Source organism: Gossypium raimondii, chromosome 6 (assembly GCF_025698545.1).
Source record: "Gossypium raimondii isolate GPD5lz chromosome 6, ASM2569854v1, whole genome shotgun sequence".
NCBI classification, from domain to species: Eukaryota; Viridiplantae; Streptophyta; class Magnoliopsida; order Malvales; family Malvaceae; genus Gossypium; species Gossypium raimondii.
The window spans coordinates 44,408,631-44,426,603 of record NC_068570.1 but is presented as its reverse complement, the minus strand read 5'-3'; the positions used below and the strand labels follow the sequence as shown (position 1 = coordinate 44,426,603).

The 17,973-nt window shown below is 31.2% G+C and overlaps 2 protein-coding genes and 1 long non-coding RNA gene across 6 annotated transcripts; 2 read left to right on the top strand and 1 right to left on the bottom strand.

Annotated features, from left to right (window-relative positions):
- Nucleotides 1–1,745: 1,745 nt before the first annotated feature.
- LOC105773630 (protein HIGH CHLOROPHYLL FLUORESCENCE PHENOTYPE 173, chloroplastic) lies at nucleotides 1,746–11,869 on the top strand. Of its 4 annotated transcripts, XM_052632557.1 has the most exons (17): nucleotides 1,746–1,930; nucleotides 2,186–2,434; nucleotides 2,528–2,689; nucleotides 2,876–2,926; nucleotides 3,398–3,532; nucleotides 3,701–3,724; nucleotides 3,812–3,923; nucleotides 4,303–4,428; nucleotides 4,585–4,634; nucleotides 5,118–5,276; nucleotides 5,365–5,460; nucleotides 5,545–5,660; nucleotides 5,791–5,914; nucleotides 6,479–6,592; nucleotides 6,841–6,921; nucleotides 7,303–7,442; nucleotides 11,558–11,869. In XM_052632557.1, exons 1-17 carry the CDS (start codon nucleotides 1,865–1,867, stop codon nucleotides 11,748–11,750), a joined length of 1,998 nt encoding a protein of 665 aa, XP_052488517.1. In that variant the 5' UTR covers nucleotides 1,746–1,864; the 3' UTR covers nucleotides 11,751–11,869. The 4 variants fall into 4 exon arrangements, with proteins under 4 accessions (XP_052488517.1, XP_052488516.1, XP_012451123.1 ...); XM_052632556.1 differs by lacking the exon at nucleotides 11,558–11,869 and having other exon boundaries at nucleotides 1,748–1,930; nucleotides 5,118–5,228; nucleotides 7,303–7,684; XM_012595668.2 differs by lacking the exon at nucleotides 11,558–11,869 and having other exon boundaries at nucleotides 1,749–1,930; nucleotides 7,303–7,684.
- Nucleotides 8,161–8,649, top strand: LOC128041883 (uncharacterized). The gene is made up of 2 exons (XR_008196880.1): nucleotides 8,161–8,210; nucleotides 8,302–8,649. It is a non-coding gene; the product is annotated as an uncharacterized LOC128041883 (long non-coding RNA).
- Nucleotides 11,870–13,402: 1,533 nt separating the features above from the next.
- On the bottom strand, nucleotides 13,403–15,150 carry LOC105774858 (UTP:RNA uridylyltransferase 1-like). Its single transcript, XM_052632959.1, has 3 exons — nucleotides 15,007–15,150; nucleotides 14,416–14,775; nucleotides 13,403–13,753 (listed from the first exon to the last, which is right to left on the bottom strand). Exons 2-3 carry the CDS (start codon nucleotides 14,722–14,724, stop codon nucleotides 13,538–13,540), a joined length of 525 nt encoding a protein of 174 aa, XP_052488919.1. The 5' UTR covers nucleotides 14,725–14,775; nucleotides 15,007–15,150; the 3' UTR covers nucleotides 13,403–13,537.
- Between the last annotated feature and the right edge of the window lie 2,823 nt (nucleotides 15,151–17,973).

Below are 17,973 nucleotides of genomic sequence, written 5' to 3'. Positions count from 1 at the left end.
CACAGATTCTTCAAACGAGCTCTACATTCTCAATGACTAAAACGATCATCATATGAAACATCCTCAACTTTACCTAAACTAGTTTGGTTCCATGCTACCTTTCTCTCTTCGATTCATCCATGCTCGGCTTCTAATCAAACTTGCTTAGGAATAACCAAAAAGGTTTAGATCAATTTTATTGTTTGCTTAATTTTATTCGTCATCAAAAAATAAAATAAAAGGAAAGGAATAATCTACATAATTCTATAAAAGTTTGGAAATAAAAAAAATGTTTTGAATATACGTAATTCAATTTATGTTTAGATTTGATTAAGGATATGATTTTATATATTGATTAGTTAGATCCAATTTTAGTTTCAAAATTAGGTTATATTCAATTTGAGATTCGATTAAGAATGATTGATACTCGCTTTGAGTAAAATTCAATTTAGAAATCATGCAAAAGAAATAAGGACTTGGTTTATTTGGTGGGCAAAGATTATGTTTCAAGAAGAAGAATATGAGAAGAGAGAAAAATAAGGGAAGAAGAAGAGGAGAATAAAGAAATAAAAAGAAAAAGTTAAATTGTTCAAAAAATAAAAGTATAGGGACTAGTTTTAACAAATGAAAAATATAGAAAAATTACGTTAAAAGAAATAGAGAAAGGAGTAAAACAGAGGAGAATGAGAAAAAATGGAAAATAAAGAAAAAAGAAAGAAAGTTTAAAGAACATAAAAGAAAAAAAATAAATTACTCAAAACGAAAAAAATACAAGGACCAATTGTATAATTTAACCTAAAATTGTCATTTGAAATGATAATTTAACGTGCCACGTCAGTTTACTTTACACCGTTAACGACAATTAACGCTCAGTAACAAATGTTACAACACAATAACGTAAGTGATTAAAACGTAACATTTCAAACATAAGTGACTAAAATGTATCATGAGACAAATAAAAGTGACTATTTTAATAGTTTACCCTATTTTTAAAGAGTAAGGATCAAATAGACAAAAAAGAACACTATAAAAAATGAGAGCTAAAAAATTATTTTACCCTTTTATAATAGTTAAATGAACAATTTTAATTGTAGTTTAACGCAAGAACTAATATTTTTAAATAAAAAATATAGAGATTTAATGTCTTAGAATTAAATTATAAAACTAAATTTTATATTTTAAAAGAGAGCATTTTCACACCTAATTTTATCGCAACTCATACCATAATGAGTTTCTAGAGATAACTGTAAGAACAAATTAACAAATAGTATAGGGATTTTGATCATAATAGAGATGAAATTATTTGATATAGTATTAATATAACAATTTGGGTGCCCGATCGATACTATTATCCTTTTCAGATACGGTAAAAATGCCCAATCGAGGTTATATAACGAAGTAATGTAATATATATAAATATATATATATAAGAGGGTGCAGGTGCCTAAAATGGCAAACCTGGTTTCGGCATCTTCTCTTCTTTGCAACTTCTTCACCACTGAATACAGTACAGAACCATCTTGTATGATAATCTTATTTCAATCTGCCTTCTTTCATCATAATTTACCCCTTTTTTTGTTTGTTTGTTTGTTTTCGGGAATGGAGAGGCAAGGAGCTGGTGCTACCTAATGGCTTTATAAGCCCACTTTCAAACCCAATAGAGCCCCTTCTAAAAAGCCCCTTTGCTTTTTACCTTCGAAAGTCCAAGTTCTTCTGAAGCCGACTGTTGCAGAGTTGGGGTGTGTGGTCTATATTAACTGCTTTGCTTCAAATATCAAAACTATCAATCTACACTTGCACAACGCCAACCTTTTGATCTTTGAACCTTCTTCCAGTCTCTAGTTGTAAATTCTTTTTTTTTAACTGTGTAACCCACTGTCAAGAAATGGAAAGTTGTTTTTCTACAACAATATCATCATCATCATCTCCCTTCTCCATCTTCAGTATTCAGGCAAGTAAATTATCATCATTGCATGCATTTGTTCTGTTTGTATAGCTATTTGTATATATTGAATATATTTTCATTTACAATATTTCTGGGTTTATTACTCTATGTTCACTCTGGAAGTGTAAGTAAGAATATTTTGATTTCTGATACAGTATCTTTGAACTATAAACTCCTTTGTCAAATTTGGTGTTTGCCATTTTCTATACAATCATGGGGTCATTTTTGATTTCATAACTTCATCAACTGAAAAAACTGCAGGGTTCTTCATCAAATGTTGGTAGAAAATTTTCTAAGAGTTGTATGCATCCTCAGCTTCTCTCCTGTCAACTTCCTAAACCATTTCTTCAACTTAATGGCAGACCTAAGTATCGTCTTAACCAACGAAGGTCCGCTTATTTATCTTCTGCAACGTACAAAGATCCTATATCTGCTGAAAAACAGGGTTGGGATTTGGGGAGATTTTTTAAAACGTTATACTTTTTCAATGGACCACCTTCTCCTGCTAAGGTAGCATAAACTTTCTATCCTTCTTTTAATCATAATGTCTTGATTCTTAAATTTGTGTGCACACACTTATATGCAATTTACTGTTCCCTGAAGATTGTTGAATTTATAATTGAGAAATTATCCGGTTCATCGCCCGAAGAATCAGAGAAGAAAATGGGAACTTCTGACTACGTTTTGGTAGTTGGAGCTACTGGGGGTGTAGGTAGGAGAGTGGTTAACAACTTAAGGAAGAAAGGGTTGCCTGTTAAAGCATTGGTATTTGTCCTAAACCTTATACACCTTTATCTAGCATTCCCTTGAAATATGATTTATGAATTGATGCCTTTTGAAGTGCTTCAAGAGGGCTGTCTTAGTATAGATTTGACTTGTTTCTCTCATTCTCTTTTCCTCTTTTCTCTTTCGCCCTTTTAACTTTTTCTTTTCTTGTGTGCCTACATTTAGGTTAGGAATGAAGAGAAAGCAAGAAAGATGCTCGGTCCCGATATTGAATTGGTGAGCTACCTTCCCATGTTAAGTCTTCAATATAGTTTTGTTTTAGGTCATTGATTTTATGATGTGGTCGTACTAAGGTATTGCATTAAAGAAATATGTTTGTTTGCTATATTTATCATGATTCTTAAACATACAAACTTAACTTTTATGCTCCGCTTGGTATAAAAGATGGAAATGAATGAGAATGGAAAATTTGTTAATCTACGAATGAGAATGGAAAATTTGTTAATATAATGCTTAAGCTACAAAGTAAGAAAGTGGTTATGAATCTTAACCATTTGATTAACAAATTTTGCATTCTAACTCCTTTCCATCCTTCATACCAAGAAAAGCCTTAGTGCTGTCATAGTGCAGATCCATGTGATCTGAAACTATACTTATGTTAATATATCCTTCTTCATTGTTGATAGAGTTTATCCTTTAATCCTTCCATTCCATGCTTCCTAATTCGCCCTTTCCTTCAAATTGCAGATTGTCGGAGACATTACAAAGGAGAGCACACTCGTTGCTCAGTACTTCAAAGGAGTGAAGAAAGTCATAAATGCTGCTTCTGTCATTATTGGCCCAAAGGAAGGGGACACTCCTGACCGAGCAAAATACAGTCAAGTATGATTTCGGGCATTCTCCGAATGATGAAACTATTGGTTATAAAACAGTTGGCTAAGTTTCAAAATTTTCTTTTAGTCTATGAGAAGATTGAGTGTTTTATTGGATTATAGTAAATAATATTTTTCCTGGTTTAGGACCCTGACATCCAAATTTTATTTCTTTCAGGGAGTCAAGTTTTTTGAACCAGAGGTAGCAAACTAATTGCAATCTTTTACCTCTTCAGATTCTCTTGAGGGAGTTATACTTGAGAATTTGTTTGTTTGTTTGATGAAACAGATAAAAGGTGATTCACCTGAAATGGTTGAGTACATTGGAATGAAAAACTTGATTAATGCTGTGAGGGAGAGTGTCGGACTACGAACAGGGAAACTGCTTTTTGGAATTGAAGGTATTCTCTCGAAATTGTCCCGCTAGTTGAAAATTGCAATTAACACCCTTCCTACTGCAAAGCTGTCTGAGAAAAGTGTTTTCTTTCGATTTAGACAAGCTAAAATAATTATAAATTATGAATTGTGGGAAGGGATATTTAATGCAAAGGGCTTTATTTTGTCTATAAATGAAACAAAGGAGACAAACTTCCATTATTTGTCATTACATGAGGATTTAGGTTTCCATTTAGAATATTGATTTTTGAGTAACATCTGTAGCATATCTCAATTTCTAAAGTTGTGATATATTGTTAGTGTAAATCTATGATCTACAATTTTCTGGTTTTATACAAAATATGGTTATTTTCTTTTTCTTTATTCCATGTTTCCATCAAGCAGATCAGCTTTCAAAAGAACTTGATTGGGGCGCTTTAGATGATGTTGTAATGGGAGGTGTTAGTGAAAGTACATTTCAGATTGATCGGACTGGTGGTGAAGGTGGTAAACCAACAGGGCTTTTCAAAGGTTTGTTCTTTTGAGAACCTTTCATTAGATTTTCTCTCTATAATACATCGTGCTGGCATTAGAACCGTGACCTTAACTATGAGCCTCTATTATGGCTCTATCATCTCTTTGTTCCCATTTTTCCCTTTTCCTTATCCAATTCATTGTCTTTGCAAGGCATTGTTTCAACGGCAAACAATGGTGGGTTTACTAGTATCAGAACAAAGGTACGCAAACAAGAATAGCTTTTGTTGTTCTTACACCATGCATGTTTCGCAATTTTGTTGTCTGACATGTTGCAAGCGTTATAAGTGCGTTCATTTAGGTGAAGAACAAAGTAAGAAAATATGAGTTAGGTAATAGTCATAAAAGGTTAAGGGACTGCTTTTGGCACAATCTGGTAAGAGGCTGGTATTTGACACTGTAGGCTTCAACTCCTCAGATTTGCAGCTAAGGAAACATTTTAAAGGTAGGATAGTAATCTGATAGAATTAAAACTATATCCAGTTATAACCATTAACTAATAACCATACTCATATCAGACCTCCCCGGAAATCACATTTGACGAGATATATATTGGTTTGAATATCTTTCTCAAGTGCACATATGTGCTTTTCTTTGGGTGTTCAATAGGACTTCTGAATGCATAGCTTACTTTGGTTCCATTTTCTTATGAAAAAAGTAAAAAGGCTACTGGTTTTTATTTTCAGAACTTTTCCTCCCCAGTGGATCTTAAAGCATATGATGGTTTTGAGTTGCGCTTAAAGGGTGATGGTCGTCGGTATAAACTAATTGTTCGCACTAGCACTGATTGGGATACGGTGGGTTATACAGCAAGCTTTGACACCATTGGAGGCCAATGGCAGTCTGTGTGTAACACCATGACCATTTTATACATCAGCATTATCAAACAAATTACCTTCTCCTTTCAACTTGTAACTTCCTGTTTCTTTACAGATTCGTTTGCCATTCTCTTCACTGAGGCCTGTATTTCGAGCACGGACTGTATCTGACGCTCCACCATTCAATCCAAGTAATGTCGTATCATTTCAGGTTTGCCACTTGGTCTATGCTTTTTTATCTTTCTGAATTTTGAGTTTTTACCAAACTGTTTACGAGGAATGCAAATTATTCCAGCTCATGTTCAGCAAGTTTGAATATGATGGGAAACTGAATCCCACTTTTGTAGAAGGACCTTTTGAGCTTCCACTCTCTACCATAAAAGCATACATAAAGGATCCTATCACTCCCAGGTTCATATTCTTTTCTCTTCATTCTATCAGATTCTTTCTATAATCTGGTCTATTCTTGTTCTTTTTTCGGGGAGGGAGGTGCTGATGATGGGGGTCTTATTCGATTATTTATCTGTTGCTTCACTTGTAGGTTTGTACACGTGAGCTCTGCAGGAGTTACTAGACCGGACAGGCCTGGCATTGACCTGAGCAAACAACCTCCTGCTGTGCGCTTGAATAAGGAATTGGATTTTGTCTTAACATTCAAGTTGAAGGTTATTTTCTATGCATGTAGTTCTATTTATGCATCATGCTGTAAGGATTAAATATTGTTGGAGAGAAAAAAAACCAGCTGTTTAATGCTTACCATTACGATACAATACATCGAGCGTGTGAACACGGTATTGGTTTCAAAACTAGAAAGTTTCCACTATTGAACTATAGAAATGCTTGAATGTATGATATTTGAGGTATTATTTTCCCCATATATGATGCATTTTCCATCAAGCTAGTGTCAGAAATAGATTTAGAGTTTATATGCTTCCAGCACCTTCCTACAAGAAGGCAATTATTGATGAGAAGCTCTACTACATCATCAACCAACATTTTCTTTTACCCTTTATGATTTTGGAGATCCCTTCTTTTTCAATTTCATAATTTGAGTACCTTAAGCAAATCTATTAAATTAATGAGATATTACTTAAGTACTAGTTTTGGTAAGTTAATTGTAGTTATCTGTTCCATTCTCAGCTGAAGCGTTTCTCTCTCTATCATCAGTTCTTTAGCTATGAAGCTGGAATCCATGTTTTACCCTACACTTTTTTTTCCCTCTATAACAGGGTGAGGATTTGATACGAGAGAGTGGAATTCCTTATACAATTGTAAGGCCTTGTGCATTAACTGAAGAACCTGCTGGAGCTGATCTCGTTTTTGATCAAGGAGACAATATAACGGTATGTCATTGAATTAAACTGAACAGTTAGTTGTGACTAAGCTTGTCTAATATTCCTAACTGTGGTTATCAATGTTAGACATCCAAAAAAATATTTTCCTTTCTTATAATTCTGCTAGTATGAGCATTGGGCCACTGATAAGGTGGATACAGTTCTACCTCATAACTTGTTTTCCGAACATAAACATTTTTAGTGTGGCTAGAACTCTGTTTTCTTGCTAAAATTGTTTTCATTTTCTGACAATACAGGGAAAGATATCAAGAGAAGAAATTGCTCTCATATGCATTGCTGCCTTGGAAAGCCCATATGCATGTGACAAGACATTCGAGGTTAGTCTATTACTTGCTATTATGTTAAATCATATTTTCTTTCTTCTACTGATGCCTGTAGCTTTACATTGGGATGAATCATATCCAATCATATTTGGTTTCAGCATTCTAGATCTTAAATCACTTCACCTAAACGGTTGAGTTGTGTTACAATGATACATTTTACCATTAACCTAGAAAACATTGATGGACGTTAAAAAGAACTAAATCAAAGCTTGAGGAGTTAAGTATGAATGTTCGACAAGCTTCAAATTACGTGTTGACGGAGGAATTGATGTTATTGTCTACTCTAACCTAGGCTGAACATATAGCTGTGGTTAAATGTTAGATGTCCAGTATTTTGCTTTGATTTCTTCATTTACATTTTTGTTTCTTTTACAGGTTAAAAGTGTGGTTCCATTTAGTGAACCATTCACAGTGGACCCTGAAAACCCACCCCCAGAGAAGGACTACAATATTTATTTCCAAACGTTAAAAGATGGCATTACAGGGAAAGAAAGTTTGGGACAAAGTGCCATTGCAGTCTGATATTTGATGGCAATGTTGCAGGGTATGTCCCTTTCGAAATACCTCTTAGACAATTATACATGAGTGTGATGGATGTCCATTAGAGAAGTTGTTTGATACCTGAAAGTTCATCTTCTTATAGATCTTATTATATACATGCCTCAAACACTGCCTAGACCTAACTTCTTGCTTTTTTTTTCTATCTTCTTTTTCTTTTTATCTTTTTCCCTTCTTTTTTATGAACTAAACTTTGGTACATGCTGTTTAAGCAATGGTATGTAGTACAGTTCCTTTTGTAAATATTAACAAGTAATGCTATTTAGATACAAATTTTATCCAAAAAAGGAGCTTCTAATCCTGCCACCTAGCGATTATTGGATTGAAACATACAACAATGGTGAAACATAAAAAAATTAATGCAGAATTGCAGATGTACAATAAAAAAAGGGTTTAATAGCAAGTTTGACAGCTAGGGAGAATTAAGATGTGATGTTTATAGGAGGGAAATTAAAGGAAAGAATATGGTAGGGAGTGAAGAAAGAAGTATGGAGATATAGTATTAAAAGGAGGATCTCTGTTGAACATTTGCAAGTTGCAAGATAATTCCATGAACTATTACAGAACAGAAATCGAAGGAAAAAAAAAAAGACGTGTTCATTGGTGCACATCATCAGGGGTCCCATTGTGTCTCCCCAAAGGTCATAATTACATTACATTTTTCAATCTTTGACAGGTACTTCCATAGCTACATAGGACTTGATGAAAGTTCACTGCTTGAAGGGGTAAAAGTCCAAAATTTGAAACCCTGAAAGCTCTTCCCTTTGAATTTTCTCAATGCCTCTCTTAATTTTTTACCATTGTTCCCAAATAAAGGATTGAACAGGGTAGATCTTGTTTATGCAAAAGAAAAAAAACTGTTTTGTTACAAAGCAGAAACAGAACAGGGGACCAGCCTGGGTTTGGAGAGTATTTCAGACATTGCAGAAGGCAAAACAAGATTTTCTTTGGCTGTCTATCCTACCAAATTTTTATTTTATTCTCTTGGTAAAATGCATACAAATGGGACCCCACAAAAGGAATGAGTTGTTGATTTTGGGGATTGGTTACCTATCTAAATCAGAAGACCACATGATTAGCATGTGATTTCCATTTGTTTCCAAATTAGCATCCTTTTATTTTTCTTTCCATTAATCCAGTGAGAATGTAACTGGTACCACCTAATGATTCCACTTTTTATTTAATTTAATCTTGAAAGTTCATGCAAATCATAATAATGCAAATACTACTAGAAAGTTGCTGGAATTGCAAAGGATGCACAGTTTTTGGTTGTTGCTTGAGTCGGAAGTTCCTTCCATTTATATGTAATATTAGAAATAGAAACACGTTAACGAACCTGGAGGGAAATTTTTAATATTATTAAGAAACTGCAGGATGATGATCAACATCAATTTAAAATTCATTAGCTCCCCAATTTATTGGCTTTTTTTCCAGAATAATATGAAAAAAAATTACTGGAATAATGTGGAAATTTTTTTTAATTACTGGAATAATATGTATTATGCATGAGAACTTCAAATTGACATAACTGCCAATGATTTAGGATAGTTTTAAAAATATATAAAAATTTTCAAAGTTCCAACTTGACAAGCTATTGGGAACCTAAGTTGGCATGTCGGCTGTCAATTTGGAATTACGAGGATTCCATGTTTCTTTTTAACACAACCATTTCTTTGTACTTACTCTAAATCATTAGCCGTCATGCCGATTTGAGATTTCCATACACAATTCATATTATTCTAGTAATTAAAAGAATTTTCATATTATTCTGATAAATAATTCTTTCTCATGTTATTCCGGAAAACAACCCCAAATTATTATACTTTCCTGATTCAAACAGAGTTTGAGAAATTAGATGTGAAACTTTTGGATACTATGATGTGTTTAATAAACACTACATCTTGATACTCATTTTATTTAAGTTGTGTCATGAATTTTATTTAAATTTGTTTTGATTGAGGTTAAATATATTTTAATTATTAATTTAATTATATATTATAACAATTAATTTTAATTATAGTTATTTAAATATATTTATTGTAATTATATTTATATTTAAATTCTCTTGAAAACATTACATATTTAGACCTCATTCTCTATTGCTTTTACTTTTTCATCATACAAGTATTGCTAAACATACTGGGTTTGAAATTAAAATAGTTTTGTAAAACTAACAAATGGTCGCGTGCAGTAATCAGATACATTGTTCTCCTAAGAGGAGAATGTAGGTTTAAATATTGAAGGTAACATTATTGGGTTTCAAATCTTGGAAGTAACATTATTAGGAGTAAAGGAGAAATTAGGGGGGTTGGCAAGGGCCCGATCCCCTTAAAATGAAAAATTTCTATTTAGGCTCTTTAAGTAAAGGTAAAATTGCACTTTGACCTCCTCTAAAATGATGAAAAATTGATTTAATCCTTTAAAAATTATAAATATATAAATTATTAAAAATTAAAATTTGATTCAGCCCCTAAAACATTATTCTAGCTTCGTCCCTGATTGGGAGAGACAACTATGAACATGAACAGTTGAAATAATAAATTATTTAGCTTTTAAGATTTTATAATAAAATTATTGAAACACACCCATTTATTCTTTCATCCTAACCAATGCTACCATTCACAATATTAGTTTGTGTTTGTCTTTGAACTTATGATTGGTGGGAGATTAGGGTATTGGGTGGAATGAAAAGTGTTATATTAATGATTATTATATTAACATCTTTAATGAATTTTTACAAAATAAAAGAAAAAATATCTTTAATGAATTTTTGAGGTAGTCATAAATAATTAATTAGTACTCAGTAAAATTATTAAAATTTAAAATTTAACATGTGATTATAATGATAAATTGTTTGTATTAATTATTTGTATACTTAATTTAAAATTTAACATGTGATTTATATTAATTATTTAAATTTTTTATTTCATGTATTATTGTATATTAAATTGTTTAAATGGTATAATGATAAATTTAATCTTTAATATATACATTTTGTCAATTTAATAATTTTTAGTTAAATTTGATCATAAAATCTATCAAAATGAGACAAATTGCTTTTTTAATGAAATGTTGACTAAAATATTAATCTTTTAACGATGTTGGCGTGACAACCCACATGACTATCCACATATATTTGAAGTTGTCATGATACTATTTAACTATATTATGTTATCAACAAATAATTCAAAAATCATAAAAATATTTAAAAATTCAAAAAAAGCACATATTGTTATGTTTAATTTTAATATTTGCCAATATTTTTGTTAAAAAATAGTAATTTAATTTTTTAAAAGATAAATGTTCAAATTTAATCCTTTTATTCAAGTTGGAACCAAATTTAGCCCAAAACGGAATACGGGCCAAATTATCCAAATACGCAAACGGTAAGTGATTAAATTGTGATTATACCTATGTGACAATGTTAAACAAAACCACATCTTCTAATTGCACTGTTCTTGATATGCATACCATATTCACATTTAGGATTTTGAAATCAATTTACGTCAATTTTAAATCTAATGCAACAGTAGCTTGGGAGACTCTATGACAACGAGAATTAGGCCTTTTTGAAACATTAGATGAACAATCAGAAGCTGTCATTCAAATTGCAATGCTGTTTTCAACCCTTGGAGATTCAAGATTGGAAGATATACCTCTGAGAAAAATGGGTTTTCGCAATTTCCAACAAACCAAACATCCCCAAGAAAATTACCAGAAGAAAAAAAAGAGAGGATGAATTGCAGATGAACGAGTTAGCAAATGTATACTATTCACTATATATTTCTCCAAAAATATTAGTAAAATTTACATAAATTCTCTGTTTCTGCCTTTTCCCTGCAGTTCCTTCAAGAACAGCAAAATACCTGCCAAAAAAAAAAAAACGATTCATGGCAGCGTTAGAATTGAATCCGAATTTAGTGGAATCCCACTTGACGAAATGAAATATGAAAGAAAGAGAGCCGTATGTTGAAACGAACATTGAATCTTCTAGTACGACGACGTCTTTCCGTGACAATTTTGAGCCTTTGGAGCATTTCTTGTTCATTGAATATTGTCCCAGGGGAGCTTAAAAAAGCACTTCTTGGAACAGGGGGAGACCAGAGTCCACTCTTGGTATAATCGAAGTTGAATTCAGACACATCAAAGAACTTGTCAAGAAGGCGGTCGGATACAGATTTAGAAACCACTTGAACCTTAACAGGAGATGCCTCAACCAAATCACAAGAAGATGGAGACGAAATAACTTCAGATTCAGAGTTTGACATTGATTTTTTTTTGTTTCTCCAAAAAGAAAATAATGATAATGATAATGATGATAGCTTAAGCTTGGTCAAGGTTGTTAGAAGGAGATAATGGTTTTAGTGACAAAGACATGTATGGCAGTAAACAATCATGGAGAGTTCGTGGGGGGGCATAACTAATGTTTTAAAACTCTGGGGGGTTGAAGTTTAGAGGAAACCTGCATTTGGGTAACCAATAATTTCAGCAATGAAAAGCTTGTTTTGTATATCTGCAAATTTTGTTTGGTATGGGGATTATTTCCTTTTTATTTTTATTTTTCTTCTGTGGACCCTCTTATCTTGTTCATTGGAAAAGGCCATGGTTGGTAACCAAGTTTCCAAAATGTGCTTTTAATCGAGTAGGTCCTGTTTATAATTTGAATGGGAACCATATCACCATGGAAAGATTCCTATTTTTTGCAAATGTTTACATTTCCATTTCCTGCACTTTCAGTAGACATTTATTAGGAACTGTTTACTTAGTGCAGGCTACAATGGAAGCAGTAGGCCTTTGGTGGATTTTTTTTTTCCATAGGTTTGGCAATAATTTCAACTCATTGGATGCTGAACTTGTTGAGAATAATGTCTTCAAGTAATTAAAGCCTCAAGTTTGTGGGTCAGAAAATACAGGCAAAACATAAACTCAGCTCAGGTTTGGTTGATTATTTTACTAAATACCCAACTGCATTTTCCTTGCTATGGGCTAGGGATCGACTTCGGGTGCAATAAGATAAATAAATATGTTGGGACTTTCATCAGAGAACTTTCATCAACAAGAATAGTACGGTCGAGGTATTTATTATTATCACTGTGAAGATTACAAGAAAGATCCCACGTAAATATTTCTATGTTTTAATATTTGAGATTTACACTTTATTCTGTTTTGGTTTTTTAAAATTGGGTTTAAGATAAAAATTCTCCCAATGCTCTGTTTGTTTGTCAGTAAAATAATTTTTGAAATAATTTTGGAAAATGATTTACTTTTTGAAAATAATTTACTTTTCTCGGTATTTGGATGAATCTATGTAAAATAATTTTGGTTGTTTGGCGATTTTCTAAAATATTTCATAAAGGCTGTTTTAAATTAAACAAATTATAGTTAAGAATTTATTATCTTTTATTGTTTAATTGATTTTATTATATATATTAATAAATTTATATTTTAAATTATTTTTATATATATTGCAATGATTTATTAGATGTATATAAAAGATTGTTTTGTTTGTTTCACTTGAAGACACAAATACGATATAACACACTCATTTTATATGAATATGTTTGGATCATACAGAATTTTGTATACACTATCAATCAATTAATTACAACTTGTTTAACATCCATGCATAAAATGTTTGGATATTTCTTTTCTTGATTACATATAATAAGCTTAAACTTCTTTAAAATGGATGTGAACTCAAAAGGTCAAAATTAAAGATTATGGGAGATGCAAAGCACACTGACTACAAAAACCAACCAAATAGCTTTAACTATTGATTTTCTAACACACTTGGACAAGGTTTTGTTACCCAGGAACGTAGGGTTCAAAGAGTGTTATCCAAGAGTGTTCCCTGAAATGTGTCCTACCCTATCTCTAGATACATGAATCCTACCTAAATTGGCATCATCACAGCGTATACTTTTATCTATGTTTTTATTCATTTCAAAGCAAACCAAATAGACTAACCACAAACACCATTGAAATATGCTGCTCAGGAATGATGTTGCTAGCTATGGCAACAGCATTATAGTTGCAAACAACTCACGCGTAGCTAGATAGAGTTCCTTGGTAAGTTGCATTCACTCCTGTGGACTTGGCCCAGTGTTTCACAATAAAAGCCAACTGCCGTAATCTTACATCGATCTTTGCATAATCTAGTAGAAGCCTTGTATTTACTACAGCCAAGACATTGTTTACGCGTGTCACAGGAAATTCCAGTCACTGGATCCATAAGCTTTACTATGGGGACCCTGGCACGAGTCAGTGCCTGTACATGAGGCCAACAGCAAGTTATACTCAATTTTACTGTAAAGTTTAACCATAAACTGTCTAAGCTTCAATTGCAATATTCTCCATACACATTATGAGTCTGAACTTCAAGTGCAAATTCTCTATACAGATTATGAAAGCATATCAGCTGGAAGTGACAACAAAAAGTAAGAAAGTTCAATGGAAATAGAGGGGGGCTCAGAACCCGCAACTTCTCAAACTAATATAAATCAGATGATGAATCTTAAGGGTTGTAAAATAGAGACTACTTAAGGGGCATGTACTAATCAAATTTCGGCAGAAGATTTTCGCATCTTAAATTATCATCCACAAAGGCAAACAAAAAAGAATGCATTAATTGCCACTTGTAATCAACCTATCAAGATTACAAACCTGCAGAGTGCACAAATTGTAATCATGGCTCACTAACATTGGCCTATTTAAAAGTAAAAAATATAAAACCAAATTCCTAAGAAGCAGCTATGAATAAATAGAACAAATCAGTTGAAACAAAGCGAACTCAGAAAATTGCCATTTAAAATAAAACAAAACTGAAAATCTAAGCAAACATTATATATCAATTTGAAAGGAAAAAAATTATCGCTACACCACACATTTAGTTTATTACAATGAATTTTGGAGAAGGTAACACATATCAACCTGCACATTCTGAAGAGTATCTGACTGCAAAATATCTGCCAACTTTAGCAAGATTTCAGACTTGTCGTGAATGTCCTCATTAAACGCAAGGCAATTATCAATCTCACGCTTTGACACCTCAAAAGAGTTCTCACAAGATCCATAGAGATACAACCATGCTTCTGGCCATTCTTTGCAAACTAGTTTCTCAAGTAATGCTAACAACTGTTTCTGCTTAGCCTTTTCTTCCACAGGAGGTATGAGTGACTCATAAATAGCAAGTAAAGGTGAATTTAACATGAGAATATCACTGCGACGCCTTTTTAACATTCTCTCCCTCTGGCTAAGTAGCCTTTGCCCCCTGTTATCTTTTCTGTATTCCTGATAAAAAAAAAACCACAAGTAATCCTGAATTCAAACATAGTCTAGCCTTTCACTACGTAATAATGATGAACAGTACAAAATTTTCAGTATGAAATTCTGACTGCCTAGACACAGTCCTTGGTGTATGATAAAACTCAAACTTCAAGGGCACTGTTATGATGTGTTCAGCCAAACATTATTTGGGCAACATCACCAACTAAGTTTAAGAATTAGAAGGAGGAAAATTACCTGGATGAAGAAGGAATGGTGAGAGGGGAGGAAGATTTTCCGGAAAATATCTTACAGAAATAAAATCTGTAAGACATTTTCCCCAAAACCCATTCATTTTACTCGTGTCTTGGAAAACATTCATTTTTCAAATGTAAAATGTTTTTAAGCTTCTAAAAACCCGTAAAACTTGGCAAACAAAAGAACTCAAATATCATTATAATATATATATATATATATATATATATAATAATTTGAATTCAATCTCAAATAATTTTATTGCCTTCCCCAATCATCAAATATATATATATATATCATCAAGTAATCGTCTTTTAGATTGGGTTGTATTTCAAACAATTTCATTCTCCTATATATATCTCATCAAGCTGGCTTTATTAAGCTTTTTCAATACTAAATAAAATAGATTTAAATATGTTAAAGTTCGTTTTACTTTATTGAAATTTAAAATTTAGTCTATTTATTTTAATTTTGTGAAAGTAAGTCCACCTATTTTTTATTTAAAACTTTTAATCTCTTCATCTAATTTTGCAACTATAGAAAATATTGAATAACTTGTTTAGCCCTCATGTTTTATAAATTTTATCAATTTGGTCCTTACTTTTAAATACATAAAATTAAAAATTCTTTTTATTTTAAATAAAATAATAAAAATAAAAATTATATATATTAAAAAGTTCATCTTAAATTTCAAAATTATAAAAACAAAAAGTTTTAAAAGTCAAAAGAATTATGTTATTTACTTCTTGAATAATAATAAAGTCTCTTCAAATTTAAGTTATTCTTTTGTCCGTATTAAATAGGATTTTAATATAATTTTGAAATTAAATAAAAACATTTTTTGAGGAATTAAAAATATTTGTTCAAATTTAATTTTAATAGTATTGAATGAATAACTCAAACTTTAGAGAGACCTTGTTATCATTCAAGGAGTACATAACTTTTTTTTTAATTTTGGGAACTTTTTGAATTTTATGAATTAAAAAAATTATTTAATTTAAAAGATTTTTATTTTAATAATTTTTGGAAAGTTTTTTTGCTTTTTAATTCTTTTAGAATTTTTATTTAAAATATAACAAATTTTAATTTTTATGATTTTATGTAATTTTAAATAGTAAGGAACAAATTGAAAAATATATATAACTATTAAAGGATTAAAAGATATTTTGCCTTTTTATAATTGCAAAACTGTAGGAAAATGTAAAGATTTTAAATCAAGAAAAGTACAAACACTCAATGCGATAAGTGCATAAATTCTAATTTTTTGTGATAATTTTCCTTTTTGAATTGTGCTATCTAAGTCCTCAATTATTTTATTTTGTCTCATATTTTATTGTTTATGGATTAGATGAAATAACAGGAGAAAAGTGAGCATAAAAATTAGTTTTAGCAAATATTTGTGGATTGAACTTTTAACTACACTACTTCAATATTTCAGTCATACGTTGAATTACAGAACTACGACTTGCGCCCATAATATATCATTTCGAAAGGAACCAAAACATCTAACTAGACTTATTTGACAACTCAGACAAAAAAGCAAGTTAGGAAGATGTCCAAAAAAGGCCAAGAAGTTCGCAACTCAAATCTGCCAAAAACTTGAAAAATCTCTCCAATTCATTAAGAGCACTTTTGTCTTTTTCACTTTAATACGAATTTTTTCCTTATAAATACATAGTTTTAGGTTTTGTTAGCTCAAATAATTAAACCGAAATTGTCAAGAGGGGGTGAATTGATTTTCTAAAATTTTGTGGATGTTAGAGAATAATGATAGAAAAATTGAACACAAAAATTTAGAGTGATTCGGACCCAATTGCCTACTCCACTACTTTAGCTTTCTACTACTAAGGATTTTTCCAAATTCATTAATTTGACAACTTTTGAGGACAATGTTTAACCTTACAAACTCCCTTAAGGTTTCTACCCAAACATTAAGACACAAACCCTTTCAAAGAGATACAAATAAGCAAACAAAGAAATAACCTTTATAAGATCAGAATGTTTGCAAATTAAGCACAAATACAAGAAGAAACATTTTAGCTGAAAATGAATACAATGGAAGCTCATGAGTGTTTAAATAAAATTGTTGAAAATTGTAAGCACAAAGTTTTTTTTTATTGATCTTTAAGCTTAATAATCTCTCTTGTTATTGTAGGACCTTTGGAAGCTGATATTTATATCCCCTAATTGCTTTTCAACCGTTGTGGTTGTTGGAGACATGAATAGAGCTGTTGGGGATGAAATAACCAATGCATTTAATTCACCTGCAACTACGAGCATCGATATTGGCTAAAAAAGGTACCGATTTTTTTTACATTTAATGCAGAATTCAATGACCGTTGGAGCTAAAGATATCGATACCAGTGGACTTTTATCAAATACCATATGAAAAAGTATCGATACTAGACCGATATTTAATTGAATTGGTTGAGAAACAAAATGTCAATTTGTTACCCATTTTTGAAGGGGTATCGATATTTTGGAAACTATCGATACTTGGCCAAAAAGTATCAATACTTTTTGGCCTGGAGCTATACTGACTTGTTTTAAAAACAATTTAACTTTGATTGAAAAATTCTAACTTGATTGAAACCATTTTAACTTGATTTAAAAGTTGATTCAAAAAATTTCTATGAATTCAAAGTATAAGATTCAAAATTTTATCTGTTAGACTTCATTTGAAATATTATTTTCCAAGTTTACTCAACTTTAAATTTTATTCAAAATATTCTAATTTGTTATATTAAAAACATTATCAAATAAAGCTTTGTATAACAATCTCCCTTTTTTATATAACAAAATATTTGGTAAATTTGTTTTGAATAAATTGCTCCCTTTATAAAGTCATTTTTAATTTAAGGCCCTCTAAAAAATGACATATATTTAGAAATTTGACATTCATTAAAAAAATGGTCACATAATTTGCATAAATTTAATTTAGAACAATATCAAATATTAATCAACCAATTT